At 31.5% G+C, this 26,378-nt stretch overlaps 1 protein-coding gene across 1 annotated transcript in view; it reads right to left on the bottom strand.

The window, feature by feature from the left end:
- LOC126745811 (uncharacterized protein C05D11.1-like) overlaps positions 1-26,226 on the bottom strand; it is a 29,555-nt gene extending 3,329 nt beyond the window's left edge. Inside the window, exons 1-13 of the mRNA XM_050453823.1 lie at positions 25,882-26,226; positions 25,210-25,416; positions 24,369-24,610; positions 24,096-24,305; positions 23,918-24,040; positions 21,261-21,515; positions 20,887-21,153; positions 16,613-17,038; positions 16,383-16,554; positions 12,125-12,370; positions 11,834-12,074; positions 11,578-11,773; positions 1,187-1,488 (exon numbers count right to left, since the gene is read on the bottom strand). Coding sequence (XP_050309780.1) covers positions 1,187-1,488; positions 11,578-11,773; positions 11,834-12,074; positions 12,125-12,370; positions 16,383-16,554; positions 16,613-17,038; positions 20,887-21,153; positions 21,261-21,515; positions 23,918-24,040; positions 24,096-24,305; positions 24,369-24,610; positions 25,210-25,381 — 2,852 coding nt within the window. The 5' untranslated portion in view covers positions 25,382-25,416; positions 25,882-26,226. The remainder of the gene's footprint in view (positions 1-1,186; positions 1,489-11,577; positions 11,774-11,833; positions 12,075-12,124; positions 12,371-16,382; positions 16,555-16,612; positions 17,039-20,886; positions 21,154-21,260; positions 21,516-23,917; positions 24,041-24,095; positions 24,306-24,368; positions 24,611-25,209; positions 25,417-25,881) is intronic.
- Between the last annotated feature and the right edge of the window lie 152 nt (positions 26,227-26,378).

Genomic DNA, 26,378 nt, shown 5'->3' with positions numbered 1-26,378 from the left:
TCTTGGAGCGTCGGTATAAAAGAGTCCATAACTCCCATAAAAATGCTCCAAATTTATTCAAAGTTTTACTAAACGGTTAAAAAAACTTCATTTCATGTGTAAAAAAATAGTTCAAGTTAATACGTTACTTGCAAATATTTTTACACCCTCTGAATGTAAAGAGTACAAATTTTCCAATTTTTTTGGAGTCTCAATACAAAAAAGTCCATAAAATCCTTAAAACTTCTACCAATTTACCCAAAGTTCCACTAAACCATTAAGAGAACCTAATTTTATGTTTCAAAAAATATTTCATGTCGATACTTTAATTTAAAAAAATTTTACAAGCTGTCAAAGTTGATGGTAAAAATTTTTTTCATATTTTTGGACCCTCAATACAAAAAAATTCTATAACTCCTTTAAATCTTGTCCAAATTTGCTTAAAGTTCCACTAAACCGTTAAGAGAACTTCATTTTATGTTTAAAGAAATACTCCAAGTCGATACTTTAATAGGAATATTTTTTACAGGCTGTCAAAGTTGCTAGTAGAAATTTTTTTATTAGATCCTCAATATACATGATTCCCTTAAACCAACATTATACATAATTGGAACTACTCTCCTTTGTAATACAAACAAAGACTTAAAAAGACAACCAATGCAGCAACCCCAAAAGGGAAGACCATATCTCAAATTACTCTCAATTAGGGCAAAATCCGCCATTCTAATTGACCTAGAAATAACTCTTAAAGCGTAACAATCAGAAGGCAGTTTCTTAGATATTATGTGATAATCAAAATTTAGTTTTTTATCCATTTTAATATAAAGGAATGTTAAACATTCTGTATTGCTTAATTTATTTTGTCAAGAATAATGTCAGTAAGGTCACACCTAAAGGTAAGCACTTTAGTCTTAGATATGTTAAACGTTAATAAATTGTTGTCAAACCAAGCCTTGACCTTTAGCAGATCATTATTAATTACATGAGTGATTCCACAAGATGCTTGTATATCAACAAAAAGTGTCAAATAGCCCATAATACTGTTGCCATTTTTAAGACCCTTTTAGGAGACTTCCAACCTAACCTCGACGTGATTTTTCTTTTAAAATTACCCCCAAAAAACACGTTTTCTTACTGTACTTTTAACCTAATCAACTCTGTAGCAACGAATTCGTTTACAAACTAGCTATAAATAAAATGTGTGTACCTATTATAAGTATATTCGACTCCCTGGAAATAGGATCGAAGAGACAGTTCGACCACACTACCAACCGTCTTTTCTTCCTCGATAATCGTGAAGATTAAGGAGCTCCTGGCCGATTCTAACAGCGTGTTGTCCCATTCTTTGTTCTTTAATTGTTTATCAATGATTTCTTTGGATTCCTGGTAGGCACCGATTACGTTCGTGGCACGGCCGAAGATCAAATAAATTAATCCTTCGGATACTTTGACAAGCATGCGGTAAGTGTAGGCGAACCCTTTGCCACGGATTTGTTTCCACATTGGACCCTAAAATTAAGAAGTAATAGGTCAGTTCGCTCCTATATTGGTCCGAGGTATAGGATGTAAAATTACGGTAATATTGGTAATTTATTAAAAAAAAACAGCTTTTTAACTAATACTAGTTTTTTTAATTCAAAAACAGTAAAAACATTAGGAAACACAAAAAAAACGAGTCAGAATGAACTACGTAATAGAGTGGATAATGGTAAATCATCCTCATCATCCCCAAACTTTTCATCTGATTCTTCTTTCTCCTTGGTTAATTCAGTCTATAAGTCTATAATTTCGAAACCGAGATCTTCTTTTTCAATTTCTTCCTCAGAATCCTCAGTAGCTTTTTCTCTTTTTGAATGATCTTCGTTTAGTAAATTATAATTACGGGCAATATAAGTTAGTTTTCCACGGTAAGTCTGTTTCTTCTTTGCCGATGAATAAATCCATAAGAACTAAACGTTCTTTCAGTTGCGGCTGCTGACGATGGTAAATTTAAAATGTCTACAGCCAATCTACTTATTTTAGAACTGGAGCAAATTCCTGCCCACCAAACATGCCCAGAAATATGTAGATTTTTCGCTAGAAATAACGAATTCCTTAGCAAAAAGATTACCACCTCTAATTTTGTACTGTGCAAGTGCTTCGGTAATAAGACCTACTTCTGAAGAATATTTTGGATGACGCCTTGCAGTTTCATAAATGAACTACGTCGCAACTAAATTTTCAGCTTCAATTTAATTGTTGCGTACGGCACGATCGTCAAATTTCGTCCTTGAGCCAGTAAAGCCCAGTAGAGCTGGGCGAATAGCGAATAAATGAGAGTATATAGAGTGAAAAAACCCCAATATTACCAATGTTACCGGTCTTGCAGTAATATTACCCTTTACATCACTAGTCCGAGGGGACTAGGTCTTGTCAGTGAAGAGCTTTATGGGAATTTAAAAAAAAAAACTGCCAATAGTCAGGTGTAATTAGATCTGGTTAGTCAAAGGGCCATAGTATATATGCGAAGGAAAGTTAGAGGATCAGTTATTGGGGTATCCTGCTTTAAATAACCTAGATGTGTAAAATAGTCACACTAAGTGAGTCTCTTTATTATTCTTTTCATTTAATGGTCTATTATCTTACAGGAATAGGAAAGTATGGGTATTAATTATCATAAGAATCAATTAATTATTGCTGTTTTGACATTATTGACTCAAGTAACGAATTTGTATAATTTTTTTCCCTAAAGTAATACTAAAGATATTCTGATTCTGAGTAATTAGATGAACTGCAATAGAAAAACACAATTTTAAATTGATATCGAAGATATTAAAGAACTGAGATACGGATATATAAAAAAAACCGACCAAAAGTCGAAATTTTAGCTCTCCTATAAGATCTATATCTTTGTCGCAGATTAGAAATAGGTAAATAATTTTGATAAATCGAGTGTTTTCATACGTAATTAGATAAACTGCAATAGAACAACACAATTTTTAATTGATACCGAAGATATTAAAGAACTGAGACAGGGATATGTCCAAAAAAAGTCGAGATTTTGGCTCACCTAACATCAAACGTGTGTTTGTGTACCATCATATATTTCCTTTCATTTATTTTTTAATATACAGAGTGGTTCACTTTAAACGTCATTAATTTTAATACGTGAATTTGAACGTAAATTGAGCAAGTTTAGGGCTCTCTATTGAATTCTAGGTAATTTTAGAGTATATTCCAGGCTTTTGAGGCACTCTAAGTGCCTGGAATAATTTTCTAACTACTCTCAAACTTTCTACAGACATTTGAAGTTAAATTGAGCAAGTGTAGGGCTTTCTATTGAATTCTAGGTAATTTTAGAGTATATTCCAGGCTTTTGAGGCACTCCGAGTGCCTGGAATAATTTTCTAACTACTCTCAAGTTCTTCCAGGCATTTTCAGATAAATTTATAAAAAAAACTGCAGGATGTTTGAGAGATTACCAGTTGACTGGGTCAGCTGAGTAAGTCTAGGAGTCACTGTGAGTGCCTGGAATAATTTTCTAACTACTCTCAAGCTTTTTACAGGTGTTTCAAGGTAAATTGAGCAAGTGTAAGGCTCTCATTTCAATCCTAAGTAATTAAAGAGTATCTTCCAGGTTCTTGAGATGCTCTGAGTGCCTGCAGTAATTTTCTTACTACTCTCAAGCTTTTGTAATTTAAGATAGTCGCTTGCCAGTAATTGGCAAAATATTTAATTTCTTCCAGGCTCTCCAGTTTAAAAAAAAAAGGTCAATATCTTGGTTTTTAGTGTATGGATTTTAATCATTTTTTTTTGTGTTCGTCAAGAGTCCTTAAGGTATCTTCTGATATTTTTGATTCGTACGTTGAATTCTGTCTCTTTATTGGTTATGATATTTTAATTTATATTCTATAGTTAAAAATGAACAAATTATAGTTAATTTTTTCTGAGGCATTAATTTTTGGTTAAAAAGACGTTTTTTTTTAATTAATACTACCCTTGCCCCCCCACCCACCCCACACACTTTCTCGGCAAGAATCTCCTCTGAAAAATCACCGTTTTTCAGAATTCTCCAAAAAATAAACATAAATTATATTGAAAATTATATATTATATTTATTATTTTAAGAAATTTTAAGTTTATATTCTAATTAGAAAGTTTTTGACAGGATCTCATAGTTGATGGTGCAAATTTTCCTTTTTTTATTGGATCTTCAATACAAAAAAGTTCATAACTCCCTTAAAAATTATTCAAATTTACCCAAAGTTCCACTAAAGTGTTAAGAGAGTTTCATTTTATGACTAAAAAAATATTTCAAGTCGATACTTTGATTAAAAAAGTTTTTACAGGCTGTCAAAGTTGATGGTAGAAGTTTTCCCAGTTTTTTGGACCCTCAATACAAAAAATTCTATAACTCTCTTGAGACTTGTCCAAATTTGCTCAAAGTTCCACTAAACCGTTAAGAGAACTTCATTTTAAATCTAAAAAAATATTTCAAGTCGACATTTCAATTAGAACCATTTTTACAGGCTGTCAAAGTTGATGTAGAAATTTTCCCAATTTTTTGGACCCTCAATACAAAAATATCTATAACTCCCTTGAAACTTGTCCAAATTTGCTCAAAGTTCCACTAAAACATTAAGAGAACTTCATTTTATGCCTAAAAAAATATTTCAAGTTAATACGTTAATTAGAAAATTTTTTACAGACTGTCAAAATTGATGTAGAAATTTTACCATTTTTTTAGACCCTCAATACAAAGAAATTCTATAGCTTCCTGGAAATTTGTCCAAATTTGCTCGAAGTTCCACTAAACCGTTAAGAGAGCTTCATTTTAAATCTAAAAAAATATTTCAAGTCGATACTTCAATTAAAAAATATTTTACAGGCCGTCAAAGTTGATGTAAAAATTTTCCAATTTTTTTTTACCTTCAGTATAAAAAAATTCTATAGCTTCCTGGATATTTGTCCAAATTTGCTCAAAGTTCCACTAAACCATTAAGAGAACTTCATTCTATGTTTAAAAAAATATTTCAAGTTGATAAGTTAATTGGAAAATGTTTTATAGGCTGTCAAAGTTGAAAGCAGAAATTTTCTATTTTTTTAGACCCTTAATACAAAAAATTCTATAACTCCCTTGAAAATTGTCCAAATTTGCTCAAAGTTCCACTAAACCATTACGAGAACTTCACTTTATGTTTAAAAAAAATATTTCAAGTCAATAAGTTAATTGGACAATTTTTATAGACTGTCAAAGATGAATAGAGGAAATTTGTCCATTTCTTTGGACCCTCAGTACAAAAAAGTCCATAACTCCCTTACAAATAATTCAAATTTACCCAAAGTTCCACTAAATCGTTAAGAGAATTTCATTTTATATTTAAAAAAATATTCCAAGTCAATACTTTATTTAGAACATTTTTTACAGGCTGTTAAAGTTGATGGTAGAAATTTTTCAATTTTTTTGGACCCTCAATACAAAAAATTCTATAACTCTCTCGAGACTCGTCCAAATTTGCTAAAAGTTCCACTAAACCGTTAAGAGAACTTCACTTTATGTCTAAAAAAAATATTTCAAGTTGATACTTTAATTAGAACATATAACAGCCACCCATGTTAAAGTTGGTGGTAGAAATTTTCCCATTTTCTTGGACCTTCAATACAAAAAAATTCTATAACTCCCTTGAAATGTGTCCAAATTTGCTCAAAGTTCTACTAAACCCTTAAGAGAACTTCATTTCAAATCTAAAAAAATGTTTCAAGCCGATACTTCAATTAGAAAATTTTTTACAGTCTGTTAAAATTGATGTAGAAATTTTTTTGGACCTTCAGTATAAAAAAATTCTACAGCTTCCTGGAAATTTGTCCAAATTTGCTCGAAGTTCCACTAAACCATTAAGAGAACTTCATTCTATGTCTAAAAAAACATTTCAAGTTGATACGTTAATTGGAAATTTTTTTACAGGCTGTCAAAGATGATTAGGGGAAATTTATCAATTTTCTTGAACCTTCAGTATAAAAAAGTCTATAATTTCCTTAAAAATAATCCAAATTTGTTGAAAGTTTCACTATACGGTTAAGGGAATCTCCCTTTATGTTTAAAAAAATGATTGAACTCGATACGTTAATTAGAAAAATTTTTATAGGCTGTCAAAGTTGTTGGTACAAATTTTCCCATTTTTTTTGGACCTTCAGTATAAAAAAATTCTATAGCTGCTTGGAAATTTATCGAAATTTGCTCAAAGTCCCACTAAACCCTTAAGAAAACTTCATTTTAAATCTAAAAAAATATTCCAAGTCGATACTTCAATTAGAAATTTTTTTTCAGGCTCTCAAAGATGATTAGGGAAAATTTGTCCATTTTCTTGAACCCTCAGTATAAAAAAGTCCATAACTCCCTTAAAAATAATCCAAATTTGTTCAAAGTTTCACTAGATGGCTGAGAGAACTTCATTTTATCTTTAAAAAAGTATTTCAAGTCGATGCTTTAATTGGAAATTTTTTTACAGGCTGTCAAAGACGATTAGGTGAAATTTTCCCATTTTTTTGCATCCTCAACACAAAAAAGTCCATAACTTCCTTAAAAATAATCCAAAGTAGTCCAAAGTTCCACTAAACCGTTAAGAGAACTTCACGTTATGTCTAAAAAAATATTTCAAGTTGATACGTTAACTGAAAATTTTTTTTACAGGCTGTCAAAGAGGATTAGGGGAAATTTGTCAATTTTCTTGAACCCTCAGTACAAAAAAGTCCATAACTCCATTAAAAATAATCCAAATTTGTTGAAAGCTTCACTATACGGTTAAGAGAATCTCCCTTTATGTTTAAAAAAATGATTCAAGTCGATACGTTAATTAGAAAATTTTTTATAGGCTGTCAAAGTTGATGTAAAAATTTTCCCAATTTTTTTTGGACCTTCAGTATAAAAAAATTCTATAGCTTCCTGGAAATTTGTCCAAATTTGCTCAAAGTTCCACTAAACCATTAAGAGAACTTCATTCTATGTCTAAAAAAATATTTCAAGTCGATACGTGAATTGGAATTTTTTTTACAGGCTGTCAAAGATGATTAGGGGAAATTTGTCCATTTTCTTGAACCCTCAGTATAAAAAAGTCCATAACTCCCTTAAAAATAATCCAAATTTGTTGAAAGTTTCACTATACGGTTAAGAGAATCTCCCTTTATGTTTAAAAAAATGATTGAACTCGATACGTTAATTAGAAAATTTTTTATAGGCTGTCAAAGTTGATGGTACAAATTTTCCCATTTTTTTGGACCTTCAGTATAAAAAAATTCTATAGCTGCTTGGAAATTTGTCGAAATTTGCTCAAAGTCCCACTAAATCGTTAAGAAAACTTCATTTTAAATCTAAAAAAACATTCCAAGTCGATACTTCAATTAGAATTTTTTTTTCAGGCTCTCAAAGATGATTAGGGGAAATTTGTCGATTTTCTTGAACCCTCAGTATAAAAAAGTCCATTAACTCCCTTAAAAATAATCCAAATTTATTCAAAGTTTCACTAAACGGTTAAGAGAATTTCATTTCATCTTTAAAAAAGTATTTCAAGTCGATACTTTAATTGGAAATTTTTTTACAGGCTGTCAAAGACGATTAGGTGAAATTTCCCCACTTTTTTTGCATCCTCAATACAAAAAAGTCCATAACTTCCTTAAAAATGATCCAAAGTAGTCCAAAGTTCCACTAAACCGTTAAGAGAACTTCACGTTATGTCTAAAAAAATATTTCAAGTTGATACGTTAATTGAAAATTTTTTTTACAGGCTGTCAAAGATGATTAGGGAAAATTTTTCCATTTTCTTGAACCATCAGTATAAAAAAGTCCATAACTTCCTTAAAAATAATCCAAATTTGTTGAAAGTTTCACTATACGGTTAAGAGAATCTCCCCTTATGTTTAAAAAAATGATTGAACTCGATACGTTAATTAGAAAATTTTTTATAGGCTGTCAAAGTTGATGGTACAAATTTTCCCATTTTTTTTGGACCTTCAGTATAAAAAAATTCTATAGCTTCCTGGAAATTTGTCGAAATTTGCTCAAAGTCCTACTAACCGGTTAAGAAAACTTCATTTTAAATCTAAAAAAACATTCCAAGTCGATACTTCAATTAGAAATGTTTTTTCAGGCTCTCAAAGATGAATAGGGGAAATTTGTCCATTTTCTTGAACCATCAGTATAAAAAAGTCCATAACTCCCTTAAAAATAATCCAAATTTGTTCAAAGTTTCACTAGATGGCTGAGAGAACTTCATTTTATCTTTAAAAAAGTATTTCAAGTCGATGCTTTAATTGGAAATTTTTTTACAGGCTGTCAAAGACGATTAGGTGAAATTTTCCCATTTTTTTGCATCCTCAACACAAAAAAGTCCATAACTTCCTTAAAAATAATCCAAAGTAGTCCAAAGTTCCACTAAACCGTTAAGAGAACTTCACGTTATGTCTAAAAAAATATTTCAAGTTGATACATTAACTGAAAATTTTTTTTACAGGCTGTCAAAGAGGATTAGGGGAAATTTGTCAATTTTCTTGAACCCTCAGTACAAAAAAGTCCATAACTCCATTAAAAATAATCCAAATTTGTTGAAAGCTTCACTATACGGTTAAGAGAATCTCCCTTTATGTTTAAAAAAATGATTCAAGTCGATACGTTAATTAGAAAATTTTTTATAGGCTGTCAAAGTTGATGTAAAAATTTTCCCAATTTTTTTTGGACCTTCAGTATAAAAAAATTCTATAGCTTCCTGGAAATTTGTCCAAATTTGCTCAAAGTTCCACTAAACCATTAAGAGAACTTCATTCTATGTCTAAAAAAATATTTCAAGTCGATACGTTAATTGAAAATTTTTTTTACAGGCTGTCAAAGATGATTAGGGAAAATTTGTCCATTTTCTTGAACCATCAGTATAAAAAAGTCCATAACTCCCTTAAAAATAATCCAAATTTGTTGAAAGTTTCACTATACGGTTAAGAGAATCTCCCTTTATGTTTAAAAAAATGATCGAACTCGATACGTTAATTAGAAAATTTTTTATAGGCTGTCAAAGTTGATGGTACAAATTTTCCCATTTTTTTTGGACCTTCAGTATAAAAAAATTCTATAGCTGCCTGGAAATTTGTCGAAATTTGCTCAAAGTCCTACTAACCGGTTAAGAAAACTTCATTTTAAATCTAAAAAAACATTCCAAGTCGATACTTCAATTAGAAATTTTTTTTTCAGGCTCTCAAAGATGATTATGGAAAATTTGTCAATTTTCTTGAACCCTCAGTATAAAAAAGTCCATTAACTCCCTTAAAAATAATCCAAATTTATTCAAAGTTTCACTAAACGGTTAAGAGAATTTCATTTCATCTTTAAAAAAGTATTTCAAGTCGATACTTTAATTGGAAATTTTTTTACAGGCTGTCAAAGACGATTAGGTGAAATTTTCCCATTTTTTTGCATCCTCAACACAAAAAAGTCCATAACTTCCTTAAAAATGATCCAAAGTAGTCCAAAGTTCCACTAAACCGTTAAGAGAACTTCATTCTATGTCTAAAAAAACATTTCAAGTTGATACGTTAATTGGAAAATTTTTTACAGGCTGTCAAAGATGATTAGGGGAAATTTGTCAATTTTCTTGAACCCTCAGTACAAAAAAGTCCATAACTCCATTAAAAATAATCCAAATTTGTTGAAAGTTTCACTATACGGTTAAGAGAATCTCCCTTTATGTTTAAAAAAATGATTGAACTCGATACGTCAATTAGAAATTTTTTTATAGGCTGTCAAAGTTGATGTAAAAATTTTCCCAATTTTTTTTGGACCTTCAGTATAAAAAAATTCTATAGCTGCTTGGAAATTTGTCGAAATTTGCTCAAAGTCCCACTAAACCCTTAAGAAAACTTCATTTTAAATCTAAAAAAATATTCCAAGTCGATACTTCAATTAGAAATTTTTTTTCAGGCTCTCAAAGATGATTAGGGGAAATTTGTCCATTTTCTTGAACCCTCAGTATAAAAAAGTCCATAACTTCCTTAAAAATAATCCAAATTTGTTCAAAGTTCCATTAAGCCGTTAAGAGAACTTCATTTTATCTTTAAAAAAGTATTTTAAGTCGATACTTTAATTGCAAATTTTTTTACAGGCTGTCAAAGATGATTAGGGGAAATTTGTCCATTTTCTTGAACCCTCAGTATAAAAAAAGTCCATAACTTCCTTAAAAATAATCAAATTTGTTCAAAGTGTGACTAAACGGTTAAGAGAACCTCCCTTTATGTTTAAAAAAATGATTCAAGTCGATACGTTAATTAGAAAATTTTTTATAGGCTGTCAAAGTTGATGGTACAAATTTTCCCATTTTTTTTGGACCTTCAGTATAAAAAAATTCTATAGCTGCTTGGAAATTTGTCGAAATTTGCTCAAAGTCCCACTAAACCGTTAAGAAAACTTCATTTTACATCTAAAAAAATATTCCAAGTCGATACTTCAATTAGAAATGTTTTTTCAGGCTCTCAAATATGATTAGGGAAAATTTGTCCATTTTCTTGAACCCTCAGTATAAAAAAGTCCATTAACTCCCTTAAAAATAATCCAAATTTATTCAAAGTTTCACTAAACGGTTAAGAGAACTTCATTTTATCTTTAAAAAGTATTTCAAGTGGATACTTTAATTGAAATTTTTTTTACAGGCTGTCAAAGACGATTAGGTGAAATTTCCCCACTTTTTTTGCATCCTCAATACAAAAAAGTCCATAACTTCGTTAAAAATGACCCAAAATAGTCCAAAGTTCCACTAAATCGTTAAGAAAGCTTCATTTTCCATTTATAAAGATATTTCAAGTCGATACTTTAATTAGAAATTTTTTTATTGGCTCTAAAAGTTGATAATACAAATTTTTAGGACAGTACTGCCTATCATTAATAAACAGTGAACTATCGGTAATGGAGTTCCAAGGACTAAAACATCAAAAACCACTTCATTCACCGAAGATTACTATTTGGGCTAATTATAGGACCTTTCTACTTAGAAAAAAATCGAGGATAGAATAAGAGAATAGTAATGGCCCTCGCCGTTAGGAGGCGCGTTCGACCCTTTTTTAATTAAAATAAATTCAGTGTACATAAGCCCACCCTGATGGCACCAAATATTCACGATATGGTCTCAGGTTCAAATCCTGACATGCTTGTTTGTGTTTGTCCTATCAAACTGCTAGTGTGTTATAGGACAAAATTTTGAAATAATTTTGCTCCATGATTAACAATTGACCATTGTCATTGATAATAATATATTTTGTTTTTTCTTAGCTAATTTTGCATTGTTAATTGTTCAGATTTTGAGATATTATTATTACTTTATGGTTTAATTAAGGTGGTATTAAAATTAAGTCTGATAATTATTGTTAATTAGTAATTAGTGGTTAGGTAGTATAGCTTTTATTGTAATGGGGTTGATCCCGTGTATTCTTTAAATAAATAAGTAGTGTAAACGTTTCTAGCAGTCTGTACGCGCGTGTAATAAATCAGTTGACCATTTTTTTTAAGTCTCTCTTAAACAAATAGTAACATCAAACTACAATAATTTTACAAGAAATTAAAGGAAAAACAACATTTTATGGACTTACCTCGGCTTGTACCAAATAATTCACGTACAACATTAAAGCCGGCAGATCGTCGTCTTGAAAGCGGGTAATCGATTTGGCGGTCTGATAGTAAAAAGAGGATTCGATGCATCCGAGTCCGATTATGCAACCGGTAGACGGTGCGCAGTCCGGATTGCAAATAAGTCGATAATCTGGGGTCGGTTGCACCGGAGTATGTCTTTATTAAAGGCAGAATTAATGCACGATTTTAAAATTTCGAAAACAATTGTCCACTTACGTTTGGTTAGACGGATTAACTTGTGCCAAATCCAGGAAGTTATTCAAACCGGCCACCGCCTGCTCCAAATTATCCAGACAACCTGCGATGTAAAGTTTCAACTTTGAAATGTTCGTTAAAGTTCTCCTTAGGTTCTCCAGATTTTCGATCACTTCGCCCGCTTCTGGTCCGTTCAGTTTCTTAATTACATCAGAAAGAAACTTACTTTGGACTAATATGCCGCTCGCGTGTACATTTGTACCTAAAACACTTAAATTAATCTTAAATAATGATTTTTCATCAGTCATTTACCTTTAGGATACCACAAGTTCTTCATCGTATAAGAGGCGACATTGCGTCCGCTTCTTTTAGCTTGGGCAACGGCGTTACTCATTTTCATCGAAATAACTTTGACCCTTTCAGGGGTGAATTTCGTTTGATAGAGTAATTCTTTAATCCAGTTTAACCCTTTTAGGTATTTTATGCACTCTACTTGTATGGCCAGGATTGCTGTTTGGGAGTAACTGCCGCAACTGAACATCCCACAAGCTCCGATACCTATAAATTTATTTATTGAATATGAAAGACTATAAACGTGTGTATTACTGGTTTTAGTCCCTTTTTAAGGTCCGATGATGCTCTTAATATGAGCGAAATAGGTGTAACCTACTGTTAAAATTAATAAATACTTTCCTTTAGATTACTGTAGTACATGGTTTAATAGTGGTACTAAATTCACGGTAAATGATAAGCTGAGACTTACAAAGAAAAAAAAACATGATAAACAACGCAATTACCAAACCAAAGAACTTTTCACATAGCAATAAGTCGTTTTACCCGATTGATAGTGAAATTGTAAATGTCAACATTAGGAGAGATGGCTCCAAAATCCCTAAAGCGCAAAATTCCTAAAACCCAAACGTCCTAATCGGAGCGGCTCGGCATTCGTCGGAATTTCTGGGATCCCTATTTTACACTGAACCAAGGTTAGATCGGTATTATATTTGTCAACGTCGCATTTCATAATCATCATGGCGCCTGGCAGCGGTCGGAGCGAGGATCGCCCATACATAAGCGTCGCACTCTTCAGTAATTTTCTGAGTACCCCAATTTGTACTGTTTAGGGTTTGAAGTGATGTAAAAATAGCAACGATTTTTATTATCTATGTCTATGAAGTATTGGGAAAAATGGGATTATTTAGATGAAATTTATAACGGAAATGAGTAAAAGTAATGTGTTTTTTTCTTAAGTATTTACCTATTACTTGTACATATACAGTTAGACTCTTTGCTTTCGTTGCATAGAAAAAAATGCAAGAGTGAGTCAATAGAAACTGATTCTATTTACTAATCACTTAGTGCGAGTAGCGAGTACTAATGATTAGCACTAAGCTCCTGTAAACAAGCCATAATGAAAATACGAAACTACTGACAACACTGCTTTTTACTATTCGGATCGGTAGGACAAATAAACATTAGGATAAATGTGGTAATCCCCAATAGGATGTTTATTTAGAAAACTCTTATAACGATCGATAGGGATAGAATGGAAATTTCCCAATTTCCAAAAGACAAAAAAGGCCACGACTGTCTTAAAAGTGATCAAAATTTACCCACAGTTCCACTAAATCGTTAAGAAAACTTCATTTTACATTTACATAATTAGAAAATTTTTTACAGGCTCTCAATGTTGACAGTAAAAATTTTCCCAATTTTTTTGAACCCTTAGTAAAAAAAAGTCCATAACTCCCTTAAAAGTTGTCCAAACTTGCCCAACAACCCTCTAAATCGTTAAGAGAACTTCGTTTTATGTTTATAAAAATAATTCACATCGATACTTTAATTAGAAAATTTTTTACAGGCTCTCAAAGTTGATGGTAGAAATTTTCAAATTTTTTTGGACCCTCAGTACAAAAAACTCTAAAACTCCCTTGAAACTTGTTCAAATTTGCTCAAAGTTCCACTAAATCCTTAAGAGAGCTTCATTCTATGTTTACAAAGATATTTTAATTATAGTCTTTAATTAGAAAATTTTTTACAGGCTCTCAAAGTTGCTAGTAGACATTTTCTAATTTTTTTGGACCCTCAATACAAAAAATTCTATAACTCCCTTGAAACTTGTTCAAATTTGCTCAAAGTTCCACTGAACCATTAAGAAATCTTCATTTTATGTCTAAAAAAATATTTCGAGTCGATACCTTAATTAGAACATTTTTTACAGGCTGTCAAAGTTGCTAGTAGAAATTTTCCCATTTTTTTTGGACCCTCAATATGAAAAAATTCTATAACTCCTTTGGAACTTGTCCAAATTTGCTCAAGGTTCCACTAAATCATTAAGAGAGCTTCATTCTATGCTTACAAAAATATTTCAAGTCGATACTTTTAATAGAACATTTTTTACAGGCTGTCAAAGTTGATAGTAGAAATTTTCCCATTTTTTTTGGACCCTCAATATGAAAAAATTCTATAACTCCTTTGAAACTTGTCCAAATTTGCTCAAAGTTCCACTAAATCATTAAGAGAGCTTCATTCTATGTTTACAAAAATATTTCAAGTCGATACTTATAATAGAACATTTTTTACAGGCTGTCAAAGTTGATAGTAGAAATTTTCCCATTTTTTTTTGGACCCTCAATATGAAAAAATTCTATAACTCCTTTGAAACTTGTCCAAATTTGCTCAAAGTTCCACTAAATCATTAAGAGAGCTTCATTCTATGTTTACAAAAATATTTCAAGTCGATACTTTTAACAGAACATTTTTTACAGGCTGTCAAAGTTGCTAGTAGAAATTTTCAAATTTTTTTTGGACCCTCAATATGAAAAAATTCTATAACTCCTTTGAAACTTGTCCAAATTTGCTCAAGGTTCCACTAAATCATTAAGAGAGCTCCATTCTATGTTTACAAAAATATTTCAAGTCGATACTTTTAACAAAACATTTTTTACAGGCTGTCAAAGTTGCTAGTAGAAATTTTCCCATTTTTTTTGGACCCTCAATATGAAAAAATTCTATAACTCCTTTGAAACTTGTCCAAATTTGCTCAAGGTTCCACTAAATCATTAAGAGAGCTCCATTCTATGTTTACAAAAATATTTCAAGTCGATACTTTTAACAGAACATTTTTTACAGGCTGTCAAAGTTGCTAGCAGAAATTTTCCCATTTTTTTGGACCCTCAATATGAAAAAATTCTATAACTCCTTTCAAACTTGTCCACATTTGCTCAAGGTTCCACTAAATCATTAAGAGAGCTTCATTCTATGTTTACAAAAATATTTCAAGTCGATACTTTTAACAGAACATTTTTTACAGGCTGTCAAAGTTGCTAGTAGAAATTTTCCAATTTTTTTTTGGACCCTAAATATGAAAAAATTCTATAACTCCTTTCAAACTTGTCCACATTTGCTCAAGGTTCCACTAAATTATTAAGAGAGCTTCATTCTATGTTTACAAAAATATTTCAAGTCGATACTTTTAATAGAACATTTTTTACAGGCTGTCAAAGTTGCCAGTAGAAATTTTCCCATTTTTTTTGGACCCTCAATATGAAAAAATTCTATAACTCCTTTGAAACTTGTCCAAATTTGCTCAAGGTTCCACTAAATCATTAGGAGAGCTTCATTCTATGTTTACAAAAATATTTCAAGTCGATACTTTTAACAGAACATTTTTTACAGGCTGTCAAAGTTGCTAGTAGAAATTTTCCCATTTTTTTTGGACCCTCAATATGAAAAAATTCTATAACTCCTTTGAAACTTGTTCAAATTTGCTCAAAGTTCCACTAAACCATTAAGAGATCTTCATTTTATGCCTAAAAAAATATTTCAAGTCGATACCTTAATTAGAACATTTTTTACAGGCTGTCAAAGTTGCCAGTAGAAATTTTCCCATTTTTTTTGAACCCTCAATATGAAAAAATTCTATAACTCCTTTGAAACTTGTCCAAATTTGCTCAAGATTCCACTAAATCATTAAGAGGGCTTCATTCTATGTTTACAAAAATATTTCAAGTCGATACTTTTAATAGAACATTTTTTACAGGCTGTCAAAGTTGCTAGTAGAAATTTTCCCATTTTTTTTGGACCCTCAATATGAAAAAATTCTATAACTCCTTTGAAACTTGTTCAAATTTGCTCAAAGTTCCACTAAACCATTAAGAGATCTTCATTTTATGCCTAAAAAAATATTTCAAGTCGATACCCTAATTAGAACATTTTTTACAGGTCGTCAAAGTTGCTAGTAAAAATTTTCCAATTTTTTTTGGACCCTCAATACGAAAAAATTCTATAACTCCTTGAAACTTGTCCAAACTTACTCAAGGTTCCACTAAATCATTAAGAGAGCTTCATTCTATGTCTAAAAAAATATTTCAAGTCGATACCTTAATTAAAACATTTTTTGCAGGCTGTCAAAGTTGCTAGTAAAAATTTTCCCATTTTTTTTGGACCCTCAAAATGAAAAAAATCTATAACTCCCTTGAAACTTGTCCAAATTTGCTCAAAGTTCCACTAAACCATTAAGAAACCTTCATTTTTCAAGTCGACACTTTGATTGATTAAGTAAACTTACCTAATGAAGTACCAGTGGACACGGTATCATCGTTTAACTGAGCCACAACTTCCTCATAAGGAGTAAGTTTACCATCCTTTTCAATCGGTAATTCCAGTATGGACTCCAAAAGGAGCGGCAAATAAATCCTTAAATCTTCTGGCACGTCTGAAGTATCCAGAAGAGCGTATATCTACAATTATATTATAACCGCGTAAAGCTTTGGTACACTTTTATGATATTTTACTCACGTGTACAAAACTGGTCTTTAAATCATCAAAATAAGTAAAAACAGGCGTTTTAGATAAATCAACTTGCGCGTTCACCTTCTCGCCACTCGAGTATCTCACAATATTATGAAATTTGATCGACTTAATGCTCGGAATGGGCACAGAAGTTAACATTTCCGCCGGAGGTTCTTTATCGTTGTGTTCAATTGCTTTTTCCAGAATTTCCTTTTTCTCTTTTAAACCGGCCTCTCCTAATGTCAATCGTTGCTTTTCCACCCGCTCTTTCTCTTCTTTAGCCATTTTCTGTTGCTCCTCCTTACTGGGGTAACATTCAACCGAAACGTACTTATTACTAACGAAATATTTATCGAGGATTTCGAGCCAGAAGTGTTTCGGTTCCACCGCGAGTTTCGTTAAGTCTTCTAACGGATTTACTCGTTGTTCCAGCTAAAATTGAATTGATCATTAGGAAAAAGTGAATAAAACTGAAAAAGTCTATATAATGGGGTCAAGTCCGAATATCACGGTGGCCAACGCACATTAGCTCAATAGTGGATAATGCGATGTGGGTTAGGGATTAAGTTTCAGCTAAATACACAAGTCATAAACACAAATAAGAAGAACACAATTACGAACTGGAATATTGATGGATCTTCCTACATGCCAGTTTTTCTAGATCTCTATAATTCCCGGCAAAATTAATTAAATTCTTTCAGCCCAATTGATGCCATGATAAGACAAAAATTGATTATTAGTTCCATCCAGGCAGTTAAGGATAACGTCAGTTTGTTCCAGAACTGATCCTGGAAGAAAGGAATTAGGGATTAATTGAATTCTTCCAGGCAGTGTTAGTGTCAATTTTTTAGGCAAATGGGAAGGAAAAATTACCTCAAAAGCTTGGAATAATTTATTTCTTTTATTCGGTTGCCTTGGAACAAAAAACAGGGAAATTAATTCAACTGCCTGGAAAAAAAAAATCATTTATTCCAGGCAGTTTAGGCAAACGCCATTTTTTTCCAAAATTCATCTCAAATTCCTGGAATAAGAGCATAATTAATTAATTCCTTCCAGGCAGTGTCGACGTCAGTTTTTTAGGCAACAGGAACGCAAAATGACCTCAAAAGCCTGGAATAATTTATTTCTTTAAAACAGTTGCCTTGGAACAAAAAACAGGGAAATTAATTCAACTGCCTGGAAAAAAAAATTAATTTATTCCAGGCAGTTTAGGCAAACGCCATTTTTTGCCAAAATTCATCTCAAATTCCTGGAATAAGAGCAAAATTAATTGAATCCTTCCAGGCAGTGTCGACGTCAGTTTTTTTAGGCAACAGGAACGAAAAACAACCTCAAAAGCCTGGAATAATTTATTTCTTTTATTCGGTTGCCTTGGAACAAAAAACAGGAAAATTAATTCAACTGCCTGGAAAAAAAAATTAATTTATTCCAGGCAGTTTAGGCAGACGCCATTTTTTTCCAAAACTCATCTCAGATTCCTGGAATAAGAGCAAAATTAATTAATTCCTTCCAGGCAGTGTCGACGTCAGTTTTTTAGACAACAGGAACGAAAAATGACCTCAAAAGCCTGGAATAATTTATTTCTTTTTTTATTCAATTGTCTTGGAACAAAAACAGAAGATTCAACTGCCTGGAAAAAAATAATAATTTATTCCAGGCAGTTGAGGTAAGTTTCGAGTTTTCCAGGTATCACAGAAAATAGAAATAAGACAAAAATTGATTATTAGTTCCATCCAGGCAGTTAAGGATAACGTCAATTCATTCCGGAACTGATCCTCGAAGAAACGAATTAGGGATTAATAAAATTCTTGCAGGCAGTAAGTTATTTAGACAATAGGAACAAGAAATAACCTCAAAATCCTAATTCCAGGCAAAAAAGGCATCAATAACATTTTTTAAAATCAGAATCAATTAAATCTGATACGAGAATAATTGTTCATCATTAATTACCTGCTGTTTTAAATTAATATAGTCAATCTGAGTGGAGAGTGTCTGTTTTAGTGTGTAAGTTTTAATAAATATAAATCCTCATATATAAATTCACCAAAATTGGTGAATAATAAGAGCATTTTTTGGTTCTATTTTATTTCTTCACCAACAATTCACTTTATAGTTTTGTTATTTTTAAAACTGGTATTATTATTTTTTTGCTTTTTCTTATTACGATTTACCACCCTTGGATTGATTGATATACAATGCGTACAAACCACAGAAATTAGACAACTTTCCTAAAATTGAGATTTACTGCCCAAAGTGACTTAAAAAAAAAGTTAATGGAACTTCTTGAATTCATGGAGTTGTCATAAATAAAACTTTAAAATAAAAATGAATTCAGCGTTTTACATTGAAAAGCCTTTAACGGATGCTGAAATGCACGGCGGAATGGCATAAATATGCTTGTATTTGATTTCACAGGCCTAGGAACTGATTTTGTTATTATTGGAAATTTTGTGAATTATATCATTTAATATTTTTTCTGCCAATGTTTTCTCGTTATAAAAACGCTAAAATACTGAATGAATTCAATAATGTTGAAAGCCTACTTGCATTTACACTCACCATTTCAATTAATTTTGAGCACTGCTCACTATTCTGTCTTGCTGCCAACCAAATTGGTCGAATTTGCCTAGATGTCGAATTCAATGACTGAATGCTTAAACGCTGCTCTATTGTATATACTGAGTGCTTGGAAGAACAAGAAAGAAGTCATAATTAAGCAAAACAAGTCGGTAATCATCGACTTATAGCTTATTATATTATGTTCCTAAAGAAACATGAGGCTACTTGGATTTCATGTGAATTGATTATTGTCCAAAATCCAGATATGACGAAAAAAAGAAGAACGATTGTAAAAATCCAATGAGATTTGGGTAGGAGTAATAGAATTTTCATTATTAAAAATGTCATTAAAGAGAAATATGTCAAAGCACCTACAAGTTTGTATGCTCCAAATTAATTCCAGGTTAACTCCAGGCAGTTGAATTAAATGCCAAGTTCTTCCAGGACTCTAAAATTCCTGGAAGAAAGGAAAATTAATTAAATTCTTCCAGTCAATTGGAACGTAAAATAACGTCAAAAGCCTGGAAGATTTTTTTTTTTTATTGAAGAGTTAAATTAATTCGAATTCCTGTTAAAAAAATAAAAATTATTCCAGGCAGTTGAGGTAAGTTTCAAGTCATTACAAACATCAAAGAATAGAAAAGGAAACAAATTATTAGTAAGATCCAGACAATTAAGGCAAATATCGATTATTTCCAGAACTAATTTTAAATTTCTGGAATAAAAGCAAAATTAATTGAATCCTTCCAGGCAGTGTCGATGTCAGTTTTTTAGGCAACAGGATCGAAAAATGACCTCAAAAGCCTGGAATAATTTATTCTTTTTTTATTGAGTTGTATTGGAACAAAAAACAGGGAAATTAATTCAACTGCTTGGAAAAAAAAATTAATTTATTCCAGGTGGTTTAGGCAAACGCCATTTTTTGCCAAAACTCCTCTCAAGTTCCTGGAATAAAAGCATAATTAATTGAATCCTTCCAAGCAGTGTCGACGTCAGTTCTTTAGGCAACAGGAACGAAAAATAACCTCAAAAGCCTGGAATAATTTATTTCTTTTATTCGGTTGCCTTGGAACAAAAAACAGGGAAATTAATTCAACTGCCTGGCAAAAAAATTCATTTATTCTAGCTAGTTAAGAATTGACTGTTTTGAAATTCTGACCTGACCAATAAGCATATTTCAGTAAATTTGCAAAGCATTTTGCAGAGCCGTTTTCGAGAAAATCCAGGAAACCCAATTGTCATATTTCCTCGATTTTCTCTGGAACTATAAGAGAAATTGATCTTTTTGCTTTTGCATTGGATTCTATTTAAGAGTGTTTACAATAAAGCTAGAATACCTTTTTATCGTGAATTGCATAATATAGGCGCTATGAAGGTTTTTTGAAATGTTTAAAAAATTACCATAAGGTTAAGCCCTCTATTAAAATTAAAAAAGTCTTTAGAACACTTTTTCCTAAGTATTATAATAAGGGCACAACAAATTTTTGAAAAAATTGTTAAGAGGAAAATGTGTTGACATTCTTGTAAAATGGTTTCCAAAACTTAAAATACGTATTTAAAAAAATTGATTTTTGGGTCCAAATTTGCAGCAAATACGCCTCCAAGGAATTCTCTACAAAATGGGATCATTGCATATGAAGAGGTGGAGAACTCTTGAAAATGCTCCAATATAATTTACTAATTACCTCTCTTTGAATTAATTGACCAATGCTTATACTTACATCCTTTTTACTATTCCCATACAACATATGCCCGATAATCATAAACGCGATACTCTGATGAGGGCTATTCTCTATGTTACTAATATTCTCCAATTTGTATTTCTTGATTATGCTCCTCAATCTGGTCATATCGATGTCTTCCTCCTTTAAAATCCTCGATAGTTCTTGCAGTAATTTTTCTTTTACAGCATTTATTTTAGGCACCGGTACATCCTCGAATATTAAATGAAGACAGGATTCGGAATTTTCGTATAAATTATAGGAAACCTAACAGAGGAAGTATTAATTAGGGAAATGTTTACTGTACAACATCCTTGAACATTGATCATGATAATATTAAGCTATAGGATAAATCTGTATTAATGTATACTTACATTACTAGCAAACGGATCGTCGGTTTCCACAAACACCTTCGGTAAAGGAGACACTGAATTCTCAGTAAAATACTTTAACAAAAGGGAGCAAGCGGTCATTTTATAAAGATCGGTAACGCAGGAGGGTCCTCGCCACCCCATTGAATATAAGCCATTATCTTCCTCGTCAGATGGATATTTAATTACCAGGTCTTTACTAGAGTCTAATGGCGGTACTGGCGATTGCCAAGGACGTTGGAAAGGTCCACGTTCGCCCTAATAAATCAGAAAGTACGCAAGATAATTTAGGCACTTGTATTATACGTCAAAAAATAAGCCCTAGTGTGTCATATAAACATATATCGGGAAATGCTTCTCTTCTAGATTCAAGGTGTTCACATTTTAAGCCAAAAAACAACCCAACCCAAAAACATTCTCAAGAATGAAGGCAATAAAAACTTACCAGGGTTTTATAACGATTTATTAAGAGTAATGTGTAATGAGTAAATGACTTTTCTCTGCTTAGAAAAAGTAATCTTATGGCACTTATTGATATTAAGGGACATTCTATTCCAGTGGCACCAATCAAAGAACAAATTAAGGTCTTTTTGCAGGAGCACAGTCTGTCTAAAATCTGTATATATTGAGTCAACCTGAAGTCCCTTCTCCAAGCAGCGGTAGAGGTAGGTAGTTGACATACAGCACCAAATTAGCATCAGTAGATCTGCCTTTTATAAATCCAAATTGCTCGGGATTAAATAAAGATTTAAAACTCCAGGCAATCCTGTGACTGACCAGGCAGTCAAGCAACTCAGATTGGTTACACACAGCCCGATAATTGGAAATTTCATTTCTACTACCAGATTTAAAAATGGGTTTTAGAAAACTTCTCTTCCAGTACCTAGAGATGTGTTAAAAATGAACAGTATTGGTTTCGTAAGAACACAAACACATTTCTTTAGGACAAATTGATTTATCAAAATCAAAAGATGGTATGTCATTGACTTGCTCATCCGAATAGACGGATGAAAAGTATTCTGCAAACGCAGTATCCGAGATATTCATACTAGTCTTGTTATTATATGTCATTCTGGAGGGAAGGCTAAAACCAGTTCTTTTATTTCCAATATATGACCAAGGAGTTAGAACTAATGGACTTACTACTGATGAACGGTAAAATGGCGCTAATGTGCAGCAAGAAAGGAACAATAACAAGATTTTTCGTGAATTTGATAGGAATCTAACAATTAAGAGTCAAAAGTTGACATGCTTACCATGGTCCAAGGTTTTAAAAGAATGTGATGAACAGCGAAGGTTATTTTTTTGCCAATGGATTCACATTACTACAGAGGAACCTTTGAAGATAAAAATTTGGTTCTTAAAGATTTTTGTACTTAGGGAAGTTTTAGTTAAGGCAATTTTTTTTTTAAGCAAAGTGAACATTTCCCATTTAGCGAGTATTTGTAGAAATAATTGGAATATTGTAAAACGGATTATATGCAAAGAAAGAGTGATTCTTTCCAAATATTTTTATATAACGAACGTTTTTTGTAACTCAAAATTTATGTGAGTTAGAGGCAACTTAGTCAAGTAAAGTCCACTACATAAAAAAACTTTTTTAAGTATAACTTAAGAATTTTGTCATAATTCCTTTACATCAATACAGAGGAGCTTTGGAGGATTAATTTGAGGGTAAAAGTTTGTTTCTTGATCAAAGATTTTTGTACTCTCGGTTAAGACCATTTTTTTTTTGCTAATATTCTTAGCAAATGTTTACTATTCTTGCGAATATTTGAAGAAATAATTGGAATATTCTTAAACGGATTATATGCAAAGAAAGAGTGATTCTTTCCAAATATTTTCATATATGAACGTTTTTTGTGCCTCAAAAATTCTCTGAGTTATAAGCAGCTTTGTGAAATAAGATCTACTATATGTAATCCTCACATTGCAACAAACATTTGCACAGTAAGAAATAGTTTTGAAACATCTCCGTTTTTTTTCCATAATATCCAATCTAATAGCTTTAGTGTTTGTATTAAATATTTATTAATATAATTAATTATATCAAATTTAAATAAACAAACTGTGTTATTAGATTGGATATTAATGGCAAAACCAGCTGTTATTCATGTGTATTATTTTGGAAAATAATTATTTTTGAAAACAATTTCTTACTGGTAAGTTGTGTGGGGTGGGTGGGGGGCTAAGGGTAAGATTAATGAAAAACGTTTTTTTTGCAGAAAATGAATGGTTAAAAAAAAACTGATTTTAAGGAAAATTATAGGTGATAAAAAAATCTATACTTTGCATAACCTTAAGGTGAAACATGAAAAAATCCCCATTTTATTTCTCAAATGCATAAAACAGATCTGCCTATTAAAAAAAAAACTATCTACACTTGTAGTAAAGTTATTTAAAAAAAAAAACAGTGGTGTATCATTTTTATAACTAAAAAATTCAGTATTTATAGTAAAATAATAAAAAAAATTGATGCTAAAGGTGCTTCTTGTTGCTTATGTCCCAAATGTCATAAAAATTTTTCAATCTGTGTAAAACCGTGTTTTCCTTATAATTTTAACACCCTGTACCTCGAAAAGGGCAAGCATTTCTTAACATATATTTATATGACAAACTAGTCCTTGTTTTTAAAGAATTTAAAATTTCTTACTTAATACCTTGCTTAATATATTTCTCTCTAAAGGAGCGAGAGCCTTAAACACCTCTGCCGGGGTGATCTGACCGGTGACGATAATTTTCAAGTTTTCAGGTCTATAAAACTCCTTGTGGTACGCTCTGACCTACACAAAAGCTCTACTTAAGTTACTTCCCAAGCAAACATAAAATTTAAATTACTTTTTCGTTACTAGTCGACTCCCTCAAATTCTTCATAATCCCTCCCGTTTCAGAAGAGTAACCGCAACGACCCGGATATATATTCCTGGCCATGGCCAAGTGCATTCTGGATTCGGCCGAATTTTCCCTGCCCTGCATTTCGCAATAAACGATACCGGCATCCTCGCCCTCGCCCGTTATATGGTGAACCTCCGTCACGAAACCTTCATCCTAATTTAAGGAGAACATGTGAGCAAATATCACCCCCATAACCGTTGATTTTACAATACTGACACTCAACACCGGATATAAAATATGCTCCAGAAAAATGGGCATCAAAGAGCAAAACCCTTCCGAACCGGCCGTTTCCATTGTATAGCATGTATGGTCTATGTCGGTCCAAGCATTAGTACCGGAAGCCAGACATCTGTTAGCCAACAAGTCGAGAACACCTTTGTAAGGGTAATTTTCACTGCCCAAGAATATGAGGTGCTCCAAGGTGTGAGGTAGACCGTCATCGTCAAAGGCCTCGGTTGCTGTGAGACAATTATACTTTTAATATTATTGAAATAGATGTATTTAATAGTCAACAAATATGACTCAATATATTTCTATTATTGGAGAGGTTTATGATGTTTATATTTAGTTTAAGCCAATATCCACATGGTCATCTTTCTTTATGAAAACAGAAAGCAACTGTAATATAAATGCGTTTGTATAATAACTGATGTAGTGTTTTTACTAATACAAAGACTGATTCATTAGTTCCCTATTAGTCTGCATTAAAAGGGATATATTTAATATTTATTCCTTTCTCGACTTTTGCTTCATTCACTGCTTAAGTAATAAAAATAAAAGAATAGTTATTATAATTTGTGTTTTTGTTCTACCCATATTCTTAATAAATATCTTTATTTATACTGTAAATACTAACTACCACCATGCTAAGATCATAATAATTTTCTCACTAGAACAATCAGACTAACAAACCAACATCATATAACTTGAACTCTTTGAATCCTATAGTAAATTCCTGGGTTTGAGATGTACATTATTTAAAGTTTAAAAGTTTAACATAAATGTAATTTATAAATATATAAATAAGTATAAAATGGAATACTTCAATCTCTCTTACCTAGACAGAAATAACCATTGACAACAGGCCCGTCGACTTCAGCAATACAGACAGTAAGACCGGTGGCTTCGGACACATATTCCGATACTGGTATTCTATTAAAAGCCTTCAACAAGTAACACAACTTAAAATTGCCCATGTCAATATGTGGTGTTTTATCAACGGGTGGCATTGTAGAGAATTGTTAAAATCAACCACTATATTAACCTAAAAAGATGTGTAAAAATAAATGACTTTGGTTTGACTTCAAATAGTCCTACTCGTTAAATTGGAAAAAATTAGCAAATAAGTTACTTAAGGCAATTTTTACATATTAGAATTCTTTAAAAAATGTATATCACTGGACCATGCAGAATTAGATCATTTATTAATTTCATTTACCTTAGTATAATACCTTGCTGAACCACAAGCTGTATTACTTAGTTAAAAAAAGTTCTCGGTAAAAATGTTTTAGATGTATGGAATGTTAGGTCAATAGGTGTGGGAATTTGAAGGTGACAAAATACATGTTAAATTATTATAGTTTTAAATAAAGGCAATGTTATATGCTATAAATATATACCTAAAGGAGATCTTTTAGTGTACCTAACAACTTTTTTGTGTGAGTAAGTACTTTTGTAATATTGAGAGGTTGATCAACAAGTTAAATTAAAGATATATAGATAGACTTACCCTACTGGCAATAATATATAGAATGTTCTTAAAACGAAACCTTATTTTTCTATAATATATTGATTAAAATATCTAATTTTTATTCAAAATGCAAATATTGGACAACAAAGACCGGTTAACTTGGTGCTTGGTGGAGATTTTTTTAACAAAGCGCTTAATAGTCAAAGAGCTGTCATTTGAAACATTGACGTATGCTAATAAACGTAGATTTTCACGTATCCGATTTCAGATAACCCGATATTGTTCTTATTGGGTATTTTTATTAATAAAAGTAAATAATTTCATTTCAATTTCCGACCCAAAGATTTTTAGATTTTTTTTTTCCATTTTTTAACAATAATAATAATACGTCATTTTTGATTGGTCCAATTTTGACAGGTGTCAAAAGGTCACGTCAGTTTGAATTGAAGGTTAGTTCAGTTGGTTGTAACAGCTTAGTTAGATAGTATATATTTATTAAAATATGTTGGAAATTGGAAAATGCACAGTTTTTTCTC

This window comes from Anthonomus grandis, chromosome 16 (assembly GCF_022605725.1).
Source record: "Anthonomus grandis grandis chromosome 16, icAntGran1.3, whole genome shotgun sequence".
Classification (NCBI taxonomy): domain Eukaryota; kingdom Metazoa; phylum Arthropoda; class Insecta; order Coleoptera; family Curculionidae; genus Anthonomus; species Anthonomus grandis.
This window is presented reverse-complemented; position numbering and strand designations above follow the sequence as displayed.